Source organism: Carcharhinus amblyrhynchos, chromosome 6 (genome assembly GCF_965287045.1).
Source record: "Carcharhinus amblyrhynchos chromosome 6, sCarAmb.v2.hapA, whole genome shotgun sequence".
NCBI lineage: Eukaryota > Metazoa > Chordata > Chondrichthyes > Carcharhiniformes > Carcharhinidae > Carcharhinus > Carcharhinus amblyrhynchos.
Window position 1 is genome coordinate 90,152,840 of NC_137329.1, and position 24,466 is coordinate 90,177,305.

Genomic DNA, 24,466 nt, shown 5'->3' on the forward strand with positions numbered 1-24,466 from the left:
CGTACACCACTGCAACTCACTGGTCAATGATGTCTACTTTGCCAGAGTACACTTGTTTCATGACAGAGGATTTCTCTGCTACTGCTGTATTCACCCAATTGCAGGGCAGCAATGAATGCACCCATGTAGTCATCAAGGCACCCAGTGACCAATCAGCGAATTTCATCAACAGGAAGAGTTTTCACTCCTTCAATCCAAGTAATTTGACCACAAGAAAAGATTTCTCCATGTGTGTGCTTATGTCCCTGGCAGCCTTGGCTGTCTTAAACCTTCATTCCAACCTCCAAAGTGTCTGGGTGGATCCTTGGGGCAAAAGATACTCTTGAAGACATGGCTCTTCACCCCATCCATGAGCTCCAGATAGAGGCACCGAAGTGATACAACCATGCCACTTGCTCAGTAGGACAACCGTTGAGCAGGCATCATGGCTTCTGAAGAAGGCATTGTGCTATGGGTATCACTGTCTGATACTGTCTTCAAGGGTCCCTGATTGCAATTGTCTATTGCACTCTCCTTAATATGGCCTTCCAGAGAGAAGTGAAGGTTATGGATGTTGAGACTCTGGAGGAGAGAGTTCATTTGGAAAGGAGCATAAGCAGAAGGTAAGGGAGGAGGACAAATTAGAGGTTAAGGGAAATAGAGAGACAGTGGTGTACACTGCTGCACCACAAGGTGGCCTACTCTAGTCAACCTCCTGGAACATGTCCTCCTTCGTTTCCCTCATGGTCTTCAACATTAAATTGAGGTTGACATTGATAAAGTAAAAGCCAGCTCTGCCCTGGCTACCAGGCCTCTGGTCCTCCTGTGACATCTCTGAAGCTGTGGACTGCTTTGACACAATCAGCACATTTCTCTTTCTGGGTAACCAGCAATCTCAGAGATCGCTGCCTTGGGAGGCTTAAGTCAGTCCGACACCTCATCTAATCCAACTCCATTTCAGTGCCCCGTTGTTCTAAGTGAACAGGATGCCTGGACACATCCATGAAAATCTTAACTTTCATCCTGGAAGCAGGTTTCTGACTGTCTGCTCCCATTTCACATCTTTGTGGCAAAAATTCAGCTCTGGGTTAAAGAGTACACTAAAACACAATAAAAAAGAATCAAGTGGATATGGCTACAAAGTATAATTGTATTTATATTTCTTTAAAAGGGCAATCCTTAATGCTGCAGTGTATTGTAATGAAGATGTGTTATATAAAATATTAATTTATATTGTCATCGGCTGAACATACATATGCATGAATGTTTCTGATAAAAACATTTTTCCAAGGCCAAGGACATCTCAAAGACTCCTTTACTGTCACTGGATCAAAATCCTGGAACTCCTTGGGTGTGTGTGTACCTACCACATGGACTGCAGCAGTTCAAGAATCGAGCTCACTACCACCTTCTGAAGGACAATTAGGGATGGTCCATAAATGCTGGCCTAGCCAGTGAAAGAATAATTTAAAAAACACTAGTTTACAGCAACTTCTATGTTGTATTTGCGAAGGGCACAAGTTGCTTTTATAGAGTCTGTGCAGCACTCAGAGAGAGGTCACTTGACCCAGCTATTGTGTGAAAGGATACTAGATTATTGCACAGACAGATAGATATTGCCACAGGGTCAACAGCCTTGCCCCAACTTTCTTCCTTCTGAAACGTCTCTCAAAGTTGAGCTGTTTGTGATTTGAAAAAGCCCTCTACCACTAGTCAAGAGCTCTCCAGAGAGAAACCCCAAGAAACAGCAGCTACTGTGGACTGGGAATATTCAGCTGTAAACAAATCCCTGTATAATCAGTGACTATCTTTTTCTGACTTTACTTATTACTGGCCAAGTTTTTTTTAAATTTTATAGGGAACAGACTTTTCCTTTTTTGCAGGCTGGGGGATTGTGTGTGTTGTTTCTGCATTAATGGGTACATTTTTAACCTTTGTTAACAATTTCTGTTTCTTTAACTGAGTGACTTTTAGCAAAAATACTTACTCTACTTACTAACTTAAAGAACCTAGTTGGTTTATTTCTTTCACTGAGCTCCACACAATTAAATATATATAAATCAGGTTGGCTATATCACCTCCCTTTTAAATTTAAACTCTGAGGAAGGAGGAAGGACCGACGGTCTGAAAGCTTGTGATTCCAAGTAAACTTGTTGGACTTTAACCTGGCGTTCTTACTTGTGCCCAGCCCAGCTCAACGCTGGCATCTCCACATCATGGCTTCCACATAGACAGTTACCCAGGGCCAGAATTGAACCCGGGTCCCTGACATTGAGAGACAGCAGTGCTAACCATTGTGCCATCATGCCACCTCAATGCTGCATAAAGTATTGGTCTTTTATATTTAATGGATACTAAGTTTTGATTCTAGTTTTGAACATGTTGCTGCTCAAGCTTACTTCATGTGTCTCTTGTTGCATTTGAGGCCCCTTCCCTCACTTTCTGCTGCAGCATTTCCTTCCAATCCTCCACTTGCTGGATTTTTTTAAAGATTCACCCAAGGTATGGATTTGGCTGACTTGGTGGCTGAATATTTGAGAGTTAAGATGTGAAGTTCCCAAAGAAATGGCTTTTCCAATCCAAATTAAACAGAAGTAAATGTATGTTCATAAAATTCAAAGAAAAAGAATAGCAAAAGCATGGAACATGCAATGAAACAAATGTAGTCAGATTCTAAGGCAATGAGATATTAAGACTTAAGATAGGCATTGCGTTGGCAGGCCTGTTCTTTGCTGCAGACTTGCGGCTGCACCAAAATGACATACATACAGTGGTACAAAAGTCCACAATTTCCTGATCATGACCCTAATGCATTTTATGCAAATGCATATAATATGAGAACAAGAATTAATCTCAAAATCCTGATTTTCCTCATCTGTTACAACTGTCCCTGTGCCACCAAATAAAGCAACATTTCAGGCTATTTGTGTAAATTTTTTCTAAATGCACTATTATAAAGGGGGACAACAATGTTCGTAAAATATAAAACATAATATCCATGGAGGGTGGGGGGGGTGGGATCTTTCAGGACATAATATCCATGGGAAGCATTAGAAAATAGAGAATGTCATTCAGCCCATTGAACTTCCGCCTTCTTGGTGCCATATTCCCAACATCAGTAAATAACAAAGCTTCAAGCTTTCTAACACTCATCATGCAGCAGTACAACAGAAGACACCTCCCCATTAATCCCAGTTATTTTTGATAAGAATGCTAAAAATATGCAAACCTTATTCAAGATTATGAAGGCCTCGACGAGCGCCTTATTTACAACTCCTGTTCCTTTGGCATTAAGTTTATCGACAAGCAGTTTGAAATGCTGAAGGGGGAAAAAAAAACAACTGAAGTACAAATATCCTATGCAACCATGGTAAATAATGAAAAACATTAATAACATTTCTATACTAGTACCTTAACACCTTGTCTGATGAGCTTACCTGATGAGTTAGCTGAGCTATGTACAACATCACAAATTGTCCATGATGTCAGCAAATTGGCAATAGTTTTATCAACCACAATGTTACCAATGTCAGTCTTTGTAATCACATTAAGCTGAGGTCATAGGTTTGGGTCACTGTACGTACGGAGTTTGCATGTTCTCCCTACGTCTGTGTGGGTTTCCTCCGAGTGCTTCAGTTTCTTCCCACAGTCCATGAGACATGCTGCTTAAGTTCACTGGCCGTGCTAAGTTCTCCCTCAGTGTACCTGAACAATCGCCAAAATGTGACAACTAGGGAAGTTTTCACAGTAACTTCATTGCAGTGTTAATGTAAGCTTACTTGTGATAAATAAATAAACTTTTGTGAGACCCAGGCAGAGAAAAGTAAGGCAGATACTGCTGTAGAGAAACAGGATACTTCCAAGCATTTTTTTGTTCAAATGAAGGGACAGAACAGGCTGGACTTCACAATACTTAAGGAACAAAGCATCACTGAGGTGGGCCTTACTGGTGGAAGTCAGGTCTGGCATATTCAGGCTGTGAGAAACAACTTTCAAAGGATGTTGAAAGTTGTAACCTAACACAGCAGGGAGAAATGGACTTGCTGGTAGAGAGCAAAAAGTAACATTGGACTTGATCTAGTAATGCTACACATTAGAAGTGCAGTGCACAGCAAAAGAGGTTGTAAGACAAATCTTGATTGCATTAGTTAGTTAGGCAAATTGCTTTTTCTCTAATTAGCTCGATATATTGGTTACCTGTTAAGTAGTATTTGACTTAAGTTGACTTTAGTTTGTTTATTACTTTAAAGATCTTAAATCTTGAAATCTTATCCTTTGGTTATCTCCCTTTTGGAAATACATCTCTTTTAAAAGTTATTGAGCATCATAAGAACACTTACTAACCCTCATTAGGCGCCTGATGTCTGATAATATTGCAAAGCAGGGACTTAAGATATGTCAAAACTTTAAGGGATGTCTCAGGTCCTTGGAGAATTAAGAAGGGAATGTTTAACTTCTGAGAACATTATGGAGGCATCTGGAAAGATGAGTACAGATTCTAAGAACATGCTGTATTAAAGTGTGTTAGAATGTGGGATTTCAATGTTGTAAAAGGCCAGTTTACCAGCAGAAAATGAAGGCAGAGGTTCAGTTTTAGAGTTCCAAGTTTTCATATCAAAATGTCAAAACATGTAGCCAGTAGCAACAGGATGAGACCCTTAACTGGCATTAATTTCTCACTTAAGGATATCAGTTGGGTGGGCAACAGGTTGGGAAGGTCATCCATGGGTCTTCGGTTGCAACCTTAATTCAGGTGGAGGTGGGAATGACCCTCCAGTAAGATTAAATGCCCTTGCCACCATCAAACAGCTGCAAGGGAAGTTAGTAAATTCTGTCCCTGATGTCTTGGACATCCACCTGAATAAATTGAACAAACAACCAGGATCTTAGTATAATGTTTCATCTGAAGAATCGCAATTCTGACAACGCAGTCTAATAGCCAGAGACTATTTCCTCGGGTGGATGTAGCTATTACTAGGGGGCATGACTATAACGTTCATGGTGGGAGATATAGGAGGGATGTCCGAGGTAGAGTCTTTCCTCAGAGTGTGGTTGGGGTGCAGAATGCACTGCCTGCTATGATTGTGGAGTTGGACACTTTAGGAACTTTCAAGCAGTTATTGGATAGGCACATGGAGAACACCAGAACGATAGGGAGTGGGATAGTTTGAGCTTGAGGGATAGCTCGGCATAACATTGAGGGCCGAAGGGCCTGTACTGTGCTGTACTGTTCTATGTAGTATTTTCCTTGGTGCTTCACTGTAGTGTCTTTACACATGTCTAGTTAAAGAGAAGTGTAGCTCATTAGTAAACCTTCTATAGAAAGTGCAAGATATGTCAGGATCGAGTTTAGCTGTTGGTTGAGGTGATATTTAGCATAGGCATACAGACAGAATTATAGAATTATATAGACACAAGGAGGTCATTAGACCCATTGTGCCTGCATCAACTGTTTGCTCTAACAATCTGATTAATCACACTACCTGGTTGTCTCAATTTAGCCCTGTATTTTTTTTCCCCCTCAAGCATCTGTCCAATTCTTTTCTAAATGTTACTAATGAGTCTGCTTCCACCATCCATTCTGACAATGCATTCCAGATCACAACTTGCTCCGTAAGAAAACGTTTCCCCGTGTTGCCTCTGATTTTGAGCACTTCTATCAAATCTCCTGTTATCCTTATCTGCCTTGAGAACAGATCCAGTTTTTCTAGCCTCTCCACAAAACTGAAGTATTTCGTCCCTGGTACCATAATGGCAAATCTCTTCTGCATCCTTTAAGGCCAACATCCTGTTGTAAGGTGTGGGGTACAAATACTCCACTTAACTTGTGTTTTGTTCTTTTTATAACTTTCTTGCTTTTGTACTAGACAAACCTCCTCTGCACTTTCTACATTAACAGTATTATGAACCTTACATAAGTCAGCAGTCTCAGTTTTTGTTTCATTTTATCTTTATATGTTATGTCCATTTAGCAATCCAAGGAAATTTAGCTTTGATTGCCATTCCTCTCCTTTTCACGAGAAGGAGTCTATTCTGCCCAAATAATTTCTTCTTTCAAAGCTTCTCATTATTAAATCAATGTTTTGCCTATTTCATGCTCTTATTCATAAGAACATAAGAAATAGGAGCAGGAGTAGGCCGTCTAGCCCTTCGAGCCTGCCCTGCCATTCAATAAGATCATGGCTGATCTGAAGTGGATCAGTTCCACTTTCCCGCTTTCTCTCCATAACCCTTAATTCCCTTGTCTATCAGAAACCTATCTACCCGTGACTTAAATATATTCAGCGAGGTAGCCTCCACCACTTCAATGGGCAGAGAATTCCAGAGACTCACCACCCTTTGAGTGAAGAAGTTCCTCCTCAACTCCGATCTAAACTGCTCCCCCCCCTCCTTATTTTGACGCTGTGCCTTCTAGTTCTGCTATCCTTTCTAAGCAGGAAGAATCTCTCTACCTCTACCCTATCTAGCCCCTTCATTATCTTGTAAGTCTCTATAAGATTCCCCACTCAACCTTCTAAAATCCAACGAGTACAGACCCAGTCTATTCAACCTCTCCTCATAGGCTAACCCCCTCATCTCCGGTATCAGCCTAGTGAACCTTCTCTTGCACTCCTTCCAAGGCCAATATATCCTTTCGCAAATGCAGCGACCAAAACTGCACACAGTACTCCAGTTGCAGCCTCACCAGTACCCTGTACAGTTGCAGCAAGACCACCTTGCTTTTATATTCTATCCCCCTCGCTATGAAGGCCAACATTCCATTCGCCTTCTTGATCACCTGCTGCACCTGCAGACTGGGTTTTTGCGATTCGTGCACAATGACCCCCAGGTCCCTCTGCACTGTAGCATGCTACAGCTTTTCGCCCTTTAAGTAATAACCCCTCCTACTATTATATCTACCAAAGTGGAAAACCTCATATTTGCTAACGTTATACTCCATCTCCCAGGTCCTCGCCCACTCACTCAACCTATCCAAATCTCTCTGCAGACTTTCCGCACCTTCCACGCAATTTGCTTTTCCACTCATCTTTGTGTCATCAGCAAATTTCGACACCCTACACTCAGCCCCCTCCTCCAGATCGTCTACGTAAATGGTAAACAGTTGAGGCCCCAGCACCAATCCCTGCGGCACTCCACTAGTCACCAACTGCCAACCAGAATAGCGCCCATTGATTCCAACTCTCTGCTTCCTACTAGACAACCAATCCTCTATCCACGCTAACACCTTACCCCCAACTCCATGCACCCTAACCTTTTGCAGCAATGTTTTGTGAGGCATCTTATCAAATGCCTTCTGGAAATCTAAAAACACCACAGCCACTGGTTCTCCTCTGTCTACCGCACTAGTCACATCCTCATAGAAATCCAATAAATTTGTTAAACACGACTTCCCCTTCACAAATCCATGCTGCGTCTGCTTGATCAAACGATTCTTTTCTAGGTGCCTTGCTATTTCTTCTTTAATGGTGGATTCTAGCATTTTTCCAACTATGGACGTTGAACTAACCGGCCTATAATTCCCTGCCTTTTGTCTGCCACCTTTTTTAAACACCGGCGTAACATTAGCAGTTTTCCAATCTTCCGGCACTTCCCCAGAGTCCAGCGAATTTTGATAAATAATTACTAAGGCATCCGCTATCACCTCAGCCATTTCTTTCAGAACCCTGGGATGCGTTCCATCCGATCCCGGGGACTTGTCTACCTTCAATCCCGTTAGTCTATCAAGCACTCCCTCTCTAGTGACAGTAATTGCATTAAGGACCTCATCTCCCACCATCCTTCTATCTTTAATATTCGGCAAGCTATTTGCGTCCTCCTCCGTGAAGACCAACACAAAAAACTTACTTAAAGCCTCAGCCATTTCCTCGTTACCCACCGTTAAATCCCCCGTCTCATCCTCCAAGGGTCCCACATTCACTCTAGCCAATCTCTTCTTCTTTATATATTTGTAAAAACTTTTACTATCATTTTTTATATTTAGAGCTAGTTTAGCTTCATACCCTATCTTTCCTTTCTTTATCGCTTTCTTAGTCATTCTTTGTTGTTTTTTTAAATCTTTCCCAATCTTCTAATCGCCCACTATTTTTAGCCACTCTGAATGCATCAGCTTTTAATTTAATACTCTCCTTTATTTCCTTCGATAACCACGGCTGGTTATCTCTTCTCTTACAGTCCTTCTTTACCATCGGAATATATTTCTGCTGAGTACCGAAAAAGATCTCCTTAAAAATCCTCCACTGTTCCTCAGCCGTCATACCAACCAATCTGTGTCCCCAATCTACATTCGCCAATTCCGCCCTCATCTTATCATACTCCCCTCTGTTCAAACAGAGGACACAGGTTCGGGACCCTACTTTCTCATCCTCCATCTGCATCAGAAATTCAACCATACTATGGTCACTCATCCCGAGAAGATTCCTCACAATAAGATCCCTAATTCTACCTGCCTCGTTACACAGTACCAGATCTAAGATAGCTCACTCCCTCGTAGGTTCTGTTACATACTGTTCGAGAAGCTATCCCGACAGCATTCCAAGAACTCTTCCTCAAGCCCACGGTGTCCGACTTGGGTCATCCAATCAATATGCAGATTAAAATCCCCCATAATTATCACCGTTCCATTTCTGCACGCATCATTTATTTGTTTGTTTATAGCCCGCCCCAACTCAAAGTTATTATTTGGGGGCCTATAGACCACACCCACCAGTGTCTTTCTCCCCTTACTATTCCTTACCTCCACCCACAACGATTCCACATTTTGCTCTTTGGAGCCTATATCTTCCCTTACTACCGCCCTGATATTATCGTTTATTAACAGAGCTACCCCACCTCCTTTTTCCTCCTGTCTATCCTTCCTAAATGCCTGATACCCCTGGATAATGAGTTCCCAGTCCCGGTCACCCTGCAACCACGTTTCCGTAATGGCCACTAGATCATACCCATTTGTGCTGATTTGCACCATCAGCTCATTCACTTTGTTCCGAATGCTTTGTGCATTCAGGTAAAGTATCTTTATACCAGCCTTTATCTGGACCTTATTTGTAGAAACGCTACTAACCTCTCCCGTGCCCCCTACTCCTTAAATTAGTGGAACATCCTCAACATTAACCTGCATACATACCCTCTCCTTTACTTTAGATTTTGTAATTTCCCCCACCCCTGCACCCTCCGCCCCACTAATTAGTTTAAAGCCCTATCTACAGTCCTAGTTATACGATTTACCAGGACTCTGGTCCCAGCATGATTCAGATGAAGACCATCCCATCTGAACAGGTTCGATCTGCCCCAATACTGGTACCAGTGCCCCATAAATTCGAACCCATTCTTCCCACACCAATCCTTGAGCCACGCATTCATCTCCTTAATCCTATTTATCCTGCGCCAATTTGCGCGTGGTTCAGGTAGTAATCCAGAGATAACAACTTTGTTGGTTCTGCTTTTTAATTTGGTTCCCAGATTATCATACTCCCTCTGCAGATCCTTAGTTCCTATTTTGCCTATGTCGTTGGCACCCGCATGAACCACGACGACCGGATTCTCACCCTCCCACTCCAGGTTCCTCTGCAGCCCAGATGAGACATCCTGGACCCAAGCACCAGGCAGGCAACACACCCTTTGGTATTCTTTACCCTTGTCACAAAGGACAGTGTCTATGCCCCTAACTACACTATCCCCAATTACCACTACACTTCTCTTTACTTCTTCCGCTTTGAGCTTCCGCTTTCATTGTATTAATTTGTTTATAAAGAACACAGAATGACTTGAAACAAAAGATTAGCAGCCCTGTTGAGGTGGAATCCAATCTGGCTGAGCACAAATAAATATATCAGGAGCCATTAGAAAATTAAGAGGAGGAAAGTTAAATGTTTGCACAGGTTGCAGTATGAAGCAAATCTTAAGTTCAGATAATGTAAACATTTTTCTGAAGAGATGTAAACAAATAATTGCAAATCATTCTCAACAGAAATTTGTTAAGCATAGAACTCCTGATAATAGAATACAAATTGTTTCTCAATAAACCTGTCATAACATAAATTCTACCATGTGAATACAATCAGCTATCACTGACATTGGGCACATAGGCAGAGGCCATCTGGACCACCAGCAGACACTGGCAGCATAAAAGCAACTCAAACACGAATAAAACCCCAAGTAAATTAATATGTTGTGTATGTATTAAATTCAAAGAGTGATTTTAAGATTTTGATCTAATCCTTGACTTGTATGATAGCTATGAATTACCTTCTATTTCTGGAACTTGCCACAATATTTATAATATTACAATGCAACATTATTATTATTATTATTATTATTATTATTGCTTCACTTTCTGTATCTAATGGGGCAGGCCATTGAATATATGGCCTATTGAAATATGAACTCCCTGATTAAAAATTGACAAAAAGATGTCCCTGATTAAGAATCCAATTGATGGGCCAATCAGGGAGTCTGTGCCTTGTACTTAACTGGGAGTGTTAATTCCTTTGACACCCCTGGAGATAGACTGCTAAAGACTAGCAATCTGTGTACTGCTGTTAAAGTTTGTAAATAAAGGGATTTTGGTGAAGGGACTTCTGCCTTTGAAGACTTATGACACATGGCAAGGATTTTCCTGGAACAGAATACTAGCCTCTGAGCAGAGGTTTATAGCTCTCCACACCAAGCATGGCTGACCACAAGTCTCTTCTGCTATTACCACCTGCCATTGGCATGCGTTGGAGGGATTTTGCAGGTTGATACACAATCTGTTGGCTGCATTATTATTGCACCTTCTTTGTTCATCAAGTTCTGGAGTGGGACTTGGACCCTTGCTTCTGGCTCAGAAGTATCCGCATGACCTCCTAATACAATATTATAGGAACCATTAATTCGATGACAATATGTAATTTTCTCCCTCATAAGCATTAAACAACCCAAACTCTTTTCCCACCTTTATTTCACTTCAAAACCCACCATTCCATATGCTAATAACCAAGATACTTTGGTAGATACCAGCTTTTATCCTTTTTACTAGATATCCATTTCTCTACACCCAAGCCACCATAACATCTCCCTTGCCCCGCTAGTTATGAATTAGATTCCAACTTGCAACTCATTGACAAGTATCCATTGGTCCACAAGTAATTTAGCAATTGCTCCATGAAATGGTCTAACAATGGCTCTCAACACTTCAAAGTTTAGTCATTTGCAACAACTCAGTTAACGCTCACCTCTCGGTTATCTCTGTCAGCCTGTACCAGTGTTCCTTTGAAGCAGGGCTCAACGTAATGGATGTAATCACTGTACTGGTGAAATACAGAATAAAACTCACTATTAGATAAACATTCACATTGTGACCATTCGCTATTGAATGGCTTCTGAATATCATTCAGTCATATAGGATTGGATTAGCACTGGTTATATGAAGCGATGATGAAATAAATAACACGTGCTTCAGTAGCTATATTTTATAGAAGACTAATATCACATATAATACAATCATAGTGTTTGTAAACACTGCTTTTTCATTGGCCATCCAAACTTCAGTTGTTGGAGCAGACAGGTAATATACTCATTCAGACATTTCAATGAAACACTGTTATTCCTCCATCCATGGCCACAAATATATGACCTTCTCCCTCCCAGTTGCACCCCCCCCGCCCCCACCACTGCACCTCCCCGCATCCCTCCCCCGGCAACCCAAACCACTCCCTGAGTGGGTTGGCAGAAGGCGGGGAGGTGTAACAATTGGTGGGGTGATCGAGGTGCCGTGTCCGTCACCTAATTTTACCAGTGGCAGGTGAAGTGGTGAACCAACTAATGCCCTTAAAGACCTCTTCCTGCTCTGGTGATATTTTATCAGAAGCAGGTATGTCCATGCCATGTGGCATGGTTGTTAAATATACCCTGGTGACCTGAGTGTGGGCTTGGAGTGAGCACCTCCAAAGAGAGATCCTCCAAAAGGAAGGATTGTACCTGAACAATACCCCCACCAGCCTCCTGCTCACCACTCCCTACATCAACTTACCAGGGCCTGTCTGACTATCCCACTTATCTGCCTCCATTGCTGTTTCTGGTTAGGGACTGCCTGAAGTACCATTGGCTATTGCTCTCAGTTTTGCTGCAAGGACTAAAGAGCTACCTGCCCCCTGTTTGGCCAGCAGCTTTTGGAGGTGGGACATTCTTCCTCAGGGGTTTGGGGTTGGTTTTTGGAAGCCATGTCTTCAGGCAAGTAATTGCCTGACAACTTTAAAATCCAGTCACAGTTCCAAGATCCAGGAGACAGAAGCTCACCCCTGACTTTCCAGCCGTTGTAATGTCATAGATCCTTAAGTCCCAGAAAGATTTACTGTAATAATCTGTGATGACATAGAAGGAAGTGCGATATACTCATGTGATCTGTGTTCCTGGTGAAAGCAGCATGATAAGAAGGTGGCATAACAGCATTCTCATAACTGTAAACATGTTACAGTTACAGTGTTTGTAGCTAACAGTCTTCAGGTGTTATTGAAGTTATTTCAACCCAACAACACAACAACGTATAGTGGCAAGCATTAAGGATGCCACTAGAAAAATCTCCACCTATACTAAAGCACTTTGAGAAAATTGTAAGTCCAAATCAGGGTTAAGTATGGCCAAAGAGGTACAGAGATTTGCTTTATTTTGCACTGCATTGGGTCTCAAGGTGAAAGCAGGCTGTGAGCAGGTCAGTGCACTTTTGTATGCAATGGGAAGCCATACTGTCAATGTTCTAAATTTCCAGGGGACTGATGAAGGTAAAGCCACATATGCCAAATCATTGATGTATTGGAGACATTTTTCAACCACAGTAACAGTGCCATCGTAAAATATACAAAGTTCAGTAAACATACCCAAAGACACAGGAAAACCATTGATGCATTTATTAATGATTTGTACAAATTTTCAGAAGACTGTGAATAAAGTAATCTGAAAGAAGAGCTAATTTGTGACAGAACAGTTGTTGGACTTACGGATAACGTATTGTCTGATAATTTGCAGTCCTGACTTGATGCTGAAGTGCCAAGATCAGGATGCAGAACTGATTGATATTATGAAGAGAGAGACAGCCTGAATCCCAAAGTAACATGTACAGTTGAATTTGTCAGATATAATAAAAGGAAAAAAGAGTGAAGGAAAATCATAAGGCATGAAAAGCAATTAACAGTGGCAGCCCAGGCTAGCTGTTGCAGAAGAGAAAGATATGGGTGTAGGAATTGTTCTGCCATGGATGTGCAATGCAAAAGATGGGGCATTTTCAGACAGTATATTGCAGTAGAAAAATGGGAAGAACACTAAAAAAGAAAAGAAAACTTTTAAAAGGAGACAGAGTTCATGAAGCTGAATGTTCACAATACAATGAAATAACTTTTGAGGAGGAATTAAATAAGGAAGTGGAACCTATTAGAGTGCAGAGATTTTGGTAGGAAATCACAGGACACACTTTAAATTAGACACTGGAGCAGCAGTTCCATTTCCTTCAGATACTGAACTATGGTTAACAAGAGAGTTCTTCAACGATTCTACAAAAAACTACATGGACCAGGAGGAACAGATCTGAAGATTCTGGGAGAACTAAAAGGTACTTTAAAGCACAGAGGGAAAGTAATTACTGAACTGCTATACCTAATTCAAGATCAGAGTTGTTTACTTTTAAGTGGAAAAGATGAATGTAACTGAATCTGATCTTCAGAATAGTAGAAATAAAGAATGGTGCAGGTCAATCAAGAGACTTCAGAACCAAATTTCCAAAGATATTTAAAGGATTGAAAGAGCTGAAAATAGTTTATTGGATAATACTAAGCACAGAAGTGAAATCAAAATCCTTATATGTATCCAGAATCGTTCCACATTCATTATTTCCAAAGGTATAGAAAGAGATCAACTCAGTGGTAAGACAAGGAATAATTTCATCCATAAAAGAGCCAATGAATTGGTGGTCAGAGATGGTGCCAGTTCAAAGCCAAACAGTTCCACAAGAATATGTGTTGCTTTCTCAATTCAATAAAGCTGTGAAAAGAGAACTCAATTCAATAGTATTAGTAAATGTGAGTTCAGCTAAATTAGGGAAATGTTTAATATTCCCTAAATTAATCTAACAGCTCAATCTAACATTTTAAAGTTTATTTATTAGTCACAGGTAGGCTTACATTAACACTGCGATGAAGTTATTGTGAAAATCCCCAAGTCGCCATACTCTGGCGCTTGTTCAGGTACACTGACGGGGAATTTAGCAAGGCTAATGCATCTAACCAGCATCTCTTTTGTACTGTGGAAAGAAATCCATACAGACATGGGGAGAATTTGCAGACCCCGCACGGACATTGACCCAAGCAGGGAACTGAACATTGATTTCTAGCACTATGAGGTAGCAATTCTAACCACTGTGCAACACCATTGTGCCACCCAAACTGTGGCAAACACCATGAGATGATGGGGTCTGAGCTTCTAACAACTTTTATAACATGATTTAAGATTTTATTTTAACAGGTTATCCTGTGGAGTAACATCAATACCAGAGATCTTTCAAAGAACAATGTCAGATCTTTTTGATAGCTTGTTCAGAGTTGTTTGCCACATGGATGATATGCTGATATATGGGTCCACTCAAGGAGAGCATTACCTGATAGTGAGAGCAGTGCTGAGAAGACTAGAGGATGCAGGATTGATATTTAACTGTAAGTGCGAGTTTTCATAGCCAACAAGCTTCTTGGTCACATAGTGTATCCTTTAAGAATAAAGGTTGATCCACTGACGATCAGAGCCATAAAAGAAATTCCAGCTCGAACAAATATCACAGTTACAAAGGTTCATGGGAATAGTGAATCAAATAGCAACATTTCTGAAAAAAACATCTAAACTGAGCTCAACAAGCCACTTTACCAGTTGTTAGTCCAAGGCAATGAGCGGTGTTGAGAAAAAGCAGATCGGGAATCAAGTAAAAAAACACAAGCGGTTGATGTCATCAGAGATATTAACACAGTCCAATCCAGAGTTACCTACAATAATAGCAATGCGCACATCCTGTACAGGATTGGGTGCAGTATTTCTTCAGATACAAAGAGATGGAAAATGCAGACTGGTCTATTTTACAACTTGGTCATTAACAGATACGGAAAAGAGATACGCAGTAATTGAAAAGGGAGCATCAGCAGTCATGTGGACACGTGAGAAATTTGTTGATTTCATCTTAGATCTTCAAATGACTACTATTTAAATGGTAAAAAAATTGCAGCATGCTGCTGTGTAGAGGGTATCTTTGTGCAAGAATCACAAGGAGTTGGTTTGCATGTGCAGCAGGTAATTAAGAAAGCAAATGGAATTTTGTCCTTCATTGCTAGAGGAACGGAGTTTAAAAACAGTGAGGTTACGTTGCAGCTGTATAAGGTGCTGGTGAGGCCATACCTGGAGCACTGTGTATGGTTGTGGTCTCCTTACTTGAGAAAGGGTATACTGGCAGGGCATGCAGAGGAGATTCACTAGGATGATTCCAGAATTGAAAGTGTTGGCTTTTGAGGAGAGACTGAGTAGACTGGGGCTATATTCATTGGAATTCAGAAGAATGAGGAGAGATCTTATAGAAACATAAGATTGTGAAGGGAATAGATAAGATAGAAGCAGAGAAGTTGTTTCCACTGGCAGATGAAACTAGAACTAGGGAGCATGGCCTCAAAATAAGGGGAAGCAGATTTAGAACTGAGCTGAAGAGGAACTTCTTCACACAGAGGGTTATGAATCTGTGGAATTCCCTGCCCAATGAAGCAGCTGAGGCTACCTCATTGAATATTTTTAAGGCAAGTATAGATAAATTTTTGAACAGCAAAGGAATTAAAAGTTATGGTGAGTGGGCAGGTAAGTGGAGCCAAGTCTATTAAAAGATCAGCCGTGATCCTATTGAATGGCAGAGCAGGCTTGAGGGGCCAGATGGCCCACTCCTGCTCCTAGTTCTTATGTTCTTATTAAATTATGATAAAAACAGATCATAATTCTTTATCCATAATACTGAATTCAAATGAACTTGCAGTGATGCCATCAAAAGTTCAAAGGTTTAAATTAAGATTGATGAGGTTTGATACTTACATGGCACATGTTCAAGGAAAATAACAGAGAACAGCAGATGCATTATCATGCGTTGAAACAGAACATTCAGAAAAATGCGATATTGAACTTGAGGAAAAAGTTGAGTTTGTATTAGACAGTCTATACATTACCAGCAACTACACAAAGATTGAGTGAAATTAAGGAGACTCAAAATTCAGATGAATAATGCAAACATATCAGAGAATTTTGCATTAGAGGATGACCAACACATGTATCGCATAGTCCTATCCTGAGACCCTATTTCAAGCAGACATCTGACAGTAATCCATGGTTTACTGGTGTACAATCATAGAATAGTAATCCCAAGAGCACTGAGATTTGAAATCTTGCAACATCTATATCAAAGTCATTTAGTATTACCAACTGCAGAGCCAGAGCACAGTATTCAATTTGATGGCTGGGTCTCTCAAAGTCTTTAGGGGAAGAAATGATATCCAGATGCATTACATATACAACTCACAAGCAGGAATCAAAAAAACCACCAATGTTATCTTCTTTTCCTACAAAACCTTGGGAATGGCTAGATATGGATTTATTTGAGCAGAGGGAAAATGTTTGAATGTTTGCAGACCAAGTGATATCAATAACAGTCTACAATTCCCTAACAAAGAGTTTCAAGAATTCACACAATTATTTGGGTTTGTTCACACAAGTTCAATCAAGGTTTCCTTAGGCTAATGGAGAAGCTGAGAGAGCTGTCAGAACTGTAAAAGCATTACAAAAAAAGAGTTAATACTTTCACCTGGTGCTGTTGGGTAATAGGTCCTCATTCTTGCAGAGTGTATTGGCGCCATGTGAGTTACTCATGGCAAGAAGGTAGCAGACACATACAGTGTTGCCACAGGTCAAAGACACACATCATAGAGTAAGTACGAGAAAGAGAGGAAAGTTACCAAAGTAAGTAGATGAAACACTATGATAGTTTTGATTTGATTTGATTTATTATTGTCACATGTATTATCATACAGTAAAAAGTATTGTTTCTTGTGTAACACAAGAAACATTCATAGAGAAGGAAATGAGAATGCAGAATGCAATGTTATAGTCATAGCTAGGTTGTAGAGAAAGATCAACTTAATGCAAGGTAAGTCCATTCAAAAGTTTGACAGCAGCAGGGAAGAAGCTGTTCTTCAGTGAATTGGTACATGACCTCTGGCTTTTGTATCTTTTTCCTGAAGGAAGAAGGTGGAAGAGAGAATGTCCAGGGTGCATGGGGATCCTTAATTATGCTGGCTGCTTTGCTGAGGCAGTGGGAATTGTAGACAAAGTCAATGGATTGGCGGCTGGCTTGTGTGATGGATTGAGCTACATTCACAACCTTTTGTAGATCCTTGCGGTCTTAGGCAGAGCAGGAGCCATACCAAGCTGTGATATAAACAGAAAGAATGCTTTCTATGGTGCATCTGTAAAAGTTGATGAGAGTTGTAGCTGACATGCCAAATTTCCTTAGTCTTCCGAGAAAGAAGAGGTATTGGTGAGCTTTCTTAACTATAGTGTCGGCATGTGGTACCAGGACAGTTTGTTGGTGATCTGGACACCAAAAAACCTGGAACTCTTGACCCTTTCTACTTCATCCCCATTGATGTAGACAGGGGCATGACAATCTCCTTTGTTTTGTTGACATTGAGGGAAAGATTATTGTTGCCACACCAGTTCACCAGATTCTCTATCTCATTCCTGGACTCTGTCTCATCATTGTTTGAGATCCTACCCCATTACACTGGTGTCATCAGCAAACTTAAATCAAATTGGAGGGGAATTTGGCCACACAGTCATATGTGTATAAGGAGTATAGTAGGGGGCTGAGAACACAGACTTATGGGGCACCAGTGTTGAGGATGATCATGGAGGAGATGTTGTTGCCTATCCTTACTGATTATGGTTTGTGAGTTAGGAAGTTCAGGATCCAATCACAGAGGTAGGAGCGGAGGCCCAGGCCACAGAGTTTGGAGATGAGTTTCATGGGAATAATAATGTTGAAGGCTGAGCTGTAGTCAATAAATAGGAGTCTGACATAGGTTTCCTTGTTATCTAGGTGTTCCAGGGTTGAGTGCAGGGCCAGGGAAATGGCTGCTGTGGACCTGTTGCTGTGGTAGGTAAACTATAGTGGGTCTAGGTGGTTCAGGGGACTGAACTGATTTGTGCCATGATTAACCTTTCGAAGTACTTCATAATGATGGATGTCAGAACCACCAGCCAATAGTTATTAAGGCATGCTGCTTGCTTTTTCCTAGGCATCGGGATGATGGTCATCTTCTTGAAGCAGATAGGGACCTCAGATTGTTTTAAACAGAGGTTGAAGATGTCTGTGAATACCTCCCTCAGTTGATCCGCGCAGAATCTGAGTGCACATTTGGGTACCCCATCCAGGCCGGTTGCTTTCCATGGGTTGATCTTCAAGAAAGCTGCTCTGACATCTGCAATGGTGACCCCAGATACAGGTTCATACAGGGCTTCCAAGATGGAGGGCATGCTCTTGCTGACCTCTTGCTCAAAGCGGACATGGAATGCATTAAGCTCATCAGGGATGGATATGTTGGAGCCAGCAATTTTACATGCCTTCATCTTGTAGTCTGTTATGTCATTACATTATGACAACCATATCAGATCTTCAACTGGCAGAACAATTTAGTTCAGTGATCAACCAAGAAATGGAGAAATGGTGGAGAAATCACCATACGTCTTAAATGTTATGAGGGTCTCTGCCTCTACCACCCTTTCAGGAAGTAAGTTCCTAACTCCCCTCACCAATTGTTGCGGCCTAATCAGTATTTACATAGTTCTAGCATACTTTCCCTGCTCTTATATTCCATGCCTTGGCTAATAAAGGCAATTATTCCATATGCCTTCTTAACCACGTTATCCACCTGTCTGCTACCAGGGACCAGTGTACATGCACACCAAGGTCCCTCTGATTCATGGTGCCTTCCAGGGACATGCCAGTCATCATGTATTCCCTTGTCTTGTTATCTTGCCCGGGGCGTATCTCCTCACACTTATCCAGATTAAATTCCATTTGCCATTGATCAGCCCATCTGATCTGCCTGTCTATATTCTCCTGTAATCTAAGACTATACTCACTACTTATCACCCTACCAATTTTTGTATCGTCTGCGAACTTACTGATCCAACCCTCCCAATTCAAGTCTAAATCAATTACAAAAACACAAACACTAAGGGCCCCAACACTGATCCTTGGGGACCCCACTGGACAGTCTTGTAGTCAGAAAAACACACCTCGACCATCACCCTCTGCTTCCTACCACTCAGCCAAGTCTACATTTATGTTAAGAAGCAAATAATGTGGATGCTGGAGTCTGAAGCCAAAAGAGAAAATGCTGGAAAATCTCAGCAGGTCTGGCAGCATCAGTAGGGAGAGAAAAGAGCTGATGTTTCAAGTCCAGATGACCCTTTTCAAAACTAAAAGACATACAAAGTGAGAGATATTTGTACCACAGGGTGAGGGAATGAAAGATGTGTCATAGCCATAGAAACCAGGGGAAAAGGCTGCTAATGGCAGTCCGTAGAGAGAATAAAGGGTGTGAATGACCAAATGGCAGAGAAGCTGAAATCAGAGGGTGAGCTGTGACACATGAAGATGTGGGGGTGGGAATAGGTGGAGGAGAGGTAAAGTTTAGGAAAAAGAGGAGAAAGTAAGGAAAGGGGGATAAAGTGGTGGGGGGGGGAGAGTGGGGGGAAGAAAAATGAACAAAGACAATAAAGAAATAAAAGGTAGAGAACAGTAAAAAAATTGAATAAAATGAAAACAAAAGGGTCGAGGTGGGGTAGAGCTAATCATCTGAACTTGTTAAATTTGACGTTGAGAAGGCTGTAAAGCGCCCAGCTGAAAAGTGAGATTCTGTTCCTCCAGTTTGCATTGTGCTTCACTGGAACATTGCAGCAGGCCAAGGACAGACATGTGGGCATGGGAACAGGATCGTGTGCTAAAATAGCAATCAATGGGGATGTCAGGGTCCTCATTGCACACAGACCAAAAGTGCGATATATATCTCTTCGATAGTCTCCCCTCCCCCCACATCTTCATCTGTCACAGCTCACCTTCTGATTTCAGTTTTTCTGCCATTTGGTCATTCATACCCTTTATTCTCTCTGTGGACTGCCATTAGCAGCCTTTTCCCCTGGTTTCTGTGGCTGTGATCCATCTTTCAGTCCCTCACCCTGAGGTATAAACATCTCCCACTTTCCATGTTTTTTAGCTTTGACAAAGGGTCATTTGGATCCAAAAGGTCAGGGTTTTTTTCTTACAGATGATGGCAGACCTGCTGAGGTTTTCCAGCATTTTCTAAACTTGTGTTGCCACTTTCACTGTGGCTCCACCCATCCCCTACCTCCTGCTGGTCTCTGGACCAGCTATCGCCATGTTCTAATGATAGATCCACCACTGTAGTTATCAGAGGCTCAGGCTGTGGGGCAAGACCGGGGCCCATGATCTGGGCCCATGAATCCATGGACAGGTAAATTTCACGACTGCGGTGGATCAAATACAGAAGCTGTTCAACTCAGGGCTTATCTGAGTGATTTTGTGTTATCTAATTTGAATGGATATAGTATTTATGTTCTATTAAGTGATTTATTTTATTCTGCAAGTTATTTCAGCTAGGGATGTACAGTATTGCACATGTATGGTACCATATTTCAACGATGGCATGGTGGCACAGTGGTTAGCACTGCTGCCTCACAGCGCGAGGGGCCCAGGTTTGATTCCCGGCTTGGGTCACTATCTGTGTGGAGTTTGCACATTCTCCCCATGTCTGCATGGGTTTCCTCCAGGTGCCCCGGTTCCCTCCCACAGTCCAAAGATGCGTGGGCCATGCTAAATTGACCCTAGTGTTAGGGGATTAGCAGGGTAAATATGTGAGGTTGTGGGAATAGGGCCTGGCGGGATTGTGGTCAGTGCAGACTTGATGGGCCAAATGGCCTTCTACTGCACTGTAGGCATTCTATGATTCTATGAAGATTGTACATTGTTTTTTCTGGACAAGAAATATCCACAGGAACCAAACTCCGGCTTTAATATTGATTGAGAACCCATAATTCACATAAAGTTGTTTCACTTATAATGAGGATTTACTTTTCTTCTGTTCTTTCATGGGATGTGGGGGGTCACTGGCTGGGCCAGCATTTACTGCCCATTTAAGAACATAAGAACATAAGAAATAGGAGCAGGAGTAGGCCATCTAGCCCTTCGAGCCTGCCCCACCATTCAATAAGATTTTGGCTGTCGTGGCTCAGTTCCACTTTCCCGCCCTCTCCCCATAACCCTTAATCCCCTCTCTTATCAAAAACCTATCAACCCGCGTCTTAAAAATATTTAGCGAGGCAGCCTCCACCACTTCAACGGGCAGAGAATTCCAGAGATTCACCACCCTTTGAGTGAAGAAGTTCCCCCTCAACTCCGTTCTAAACCATCCCCCCTTTATCTTGAGGCTGTCCCCTCTAGTCCTACTGTCCTTTCTGAGCGGGAAGAGCCTCTCCACCTCTATCCTATCCATCCCATTCATCATCTTATATGTCTCAATGAGATCTCCCCTCATTCTTCTAAACTCTAACGAGTACAAGCCTAGTTTATTCAGCCTCTCCTCATAGTTCAACCCCCTCAACTCCGGTATCAGCCTAGTAAACTCCTCTGCACTCCCTCCAAGGCCAAAATATCCTTGCGTAAGTGCGGCGACCAAAACTGCACACAGTGCTCCAGCTGCGGCCTCACCAGTGCCCTGTACAGTTGCAGCAAGACCTCCCTACTTTTATATTCAATCCCCCTCACTATGAAGGCCAGCATCCCATTTGCCTTCCTGACCACCTGCTGCACCTGCAGGCTGGGTTTTTGCGACTCATGCACAAGGACCCCGAGGTCCCTCTGCACCGTTGCATGCTGCAGTTTTTCGCCATGTAATAGTCTTTCCTACCATTATTCCTACCAAAGTGGACAACTTCACACTTGCCAACATTAAATTCCATTTGCCAGTTCCATTCGCCCAGCCTATCTAGATCCTTCTGCAGACTTTCCACATCCTCCGTACAATTTGCCGTTCCACCAATCTTGGCGTCATCAGCAAATTTCGACACCATACACTCGGTTCCCTCCTCCAGATCATCTATATAAATGGTAAATAGCTGAGGCCCCAGCACCGATCCCTGGGGCACTCCACTAGTCACCAACTGCCAATCCGAATAGCACCCATTGACCCCCACTCTCTGCCTCCTATTTGACAGCCAATCCCCTATCCACACTAACACCCTACCCCCCACTCCATGCCCCCTAACCTTCTGTAATAACCTCTTGTGCGGCACCTTATCAAACGCCTTCTGAAAATCAAGAAAGACCACATCCACCGGCTCTCCTCTATCCACCGCCCTAGACACATCCTCATAGAACTCCAATGAATTCGTCAGACACGACTTCCCCTTAACGAAACCGTGCTGCGTCTGCTCTATCAAACAATTCTCCTCAAGATGCCTCGCTATTTTCTCCTTGATCACGGATTCTAACATTTTACCTACAACAGACGTTAAACTAACCGGCCTATAACTCCCTGCCTTTTGCCTGCCACCCTTATTAAACAATGGCGTAACATTAGCTGTTTTCCAATCTTCCAGCACTTCCCCGGAATCCAGCGATGTTTGGAAAATAATAATCAAAGCATCCACTATCATCTCCGGCATTTCTTTCAGAACCCTTGGGTGCATTCCATCCGGTCCTGGGGACTTGTCCACAATCAGTCCCTCCAGTATGTCAAGCACTGCCTGTCTAGTAACAATAATGTCATTCAGGCCCTCCACTCCTACCATCTTTCCATCACTAACACCCGGCAAACTATTCACGTCCTCCACCGTGAAGACCGAAATGAAAAAGTTATTCAAGGCCTCAGCCATTTCCCCATCCCCTACCACTAAGTACCCCCCTCATCCTCTAAGGGTCCAACGTTCACCCTAGTCAGCCTCTTCCTTTTTATATATTTATAAAAACTCTTACCATCCCTTTTTATATTAAGCGCTAGCCCAGCTTCATAATTTATCTTACCCTTCTTTATCAACTTCTTTGTCATTCTTTGTTGATATTTAAACCTCTCCCAATCCTCTTCTCACCCACTACTCTTAGCTACTCTAAACGCATCCGCTTTTAATTTAATACTTTCCATTACCTCCTTCATTATCCACGGCTGATTATCTCTCCTCCTACGATCCTTTTTAACCATCGGAATAAATTTCTGCTGAGCACCAAGAAAGATCTCCTTAAAGATCCTCCACTGTTCCTCAGCAGACCTACCTTCTAATGCGGTCCCCCAATCAACATTCACCAATTCCTCTCTCATCCTATCGTACTCCCCTCTGTTCAAACAAAGGGCACAGGTCCAGGAACCCACTTTCTCCTCCTCCATCTGCACCAGAAACTCCATCATACAATGATCACTCTTCCCAAGAGGATCCTTCACCACAAGGTCCCTAATTCTACCTGCCTCACTACATAACACCAGATCCAAGATAGCTCGCTCCCTCATCGACTCCAACACACACTGTTCAAGGAAACTATGCCGGCAGCTTTCCAAGAACTCTTCCTCAAGCCCACTGCATCCAACATGGGTCAACCAATCAATATGTAGATTGAAATCCCCCATAATTATCGCCGTTCCATTCCTGCACGCCTCATTTATTTGCACGTTAATAGCCCGCCCCACCTCCAGATCATTATTTGGGGGCCTATAGATGACACCCACCAGCGTCTTCCTCCCTTTTCTGTTCCTAATCTCCACCCACTACGATTCCACTTTCTGCCCTTTGGCTCCTATATCATCCCTTACTACCACATTTCTGACAACATTTAAGAGTCAACCACATTTCCATGGGTCTGGAGACATGTAGTCTAGACCAGGTAAGGACAACAGATTTCCTTCCCTAAGGGATATTAGTGAACCATATGTGTTTTTACAACAATCAACAATGGTTTCACGGTCATTATCAGACTTTAAATTCCAGATTTTTATTGAATTTAGATTCCACTATCTGCTGTGGTGGGCTTCAAACCTGGGTCCCCAGAACATTACCTCGGGTCTCTGGATTACTAGTCCAACGACAATACAACAAGCCACTGCCTCCTCTTTCTTAGTCGATATAATATTCTCCAAAAAATAATGCAGAATTAGTGAATATCACCATGATTTTTGAAAATTATGCATTAAATACCAAAATATAGCTGAAGGTTTCCACAAACAAACAAACAAACAAATTCAATGCAGCAGTTTTCCTTTAAACAAATATTTTTGCCTCAATCAACAGATCCTGGAAAAACTGTATCTTTGGGTAATTGAGTACCTTCTCAAGGATCACAGACTTTGGGATGGTTGATGCTGACTCCATGATTTAGATATGC

At 42.1% G+C, this 24,466-nt stretch overlaps 1 protein-coding gene across 2 annotated transcripts in view; it reads right to left on the minus strand.

Moving 5' to 3' along the window:
* Positions 1–24,466, minus strand: part of LOC145344092 (voltage-dependent calcium channel subunit alpha-2/delta-4-like) — a 429,967-nt gene that overhangs the window by 324,884 nt on the left and 80,617 nt on the right. For both annotated transcript variants that reach the window (XM_080190916.1, XM_080190917.1), the window contains 2 exons: positions 11,190–11,264; positions 3,209–3,298 (listed from right to left, as the gene is read on the minus strand). In XM_080190916.1, coding sequence (XP_080047042.1) covers positions 3,209–3,298; positions 11,190–11,264 — 165 coding nt within the window. The remainder of the gene's footprint in view (positions 1–3,208; positions 3,299–11,189; positions 11,265–24,466) is intronic.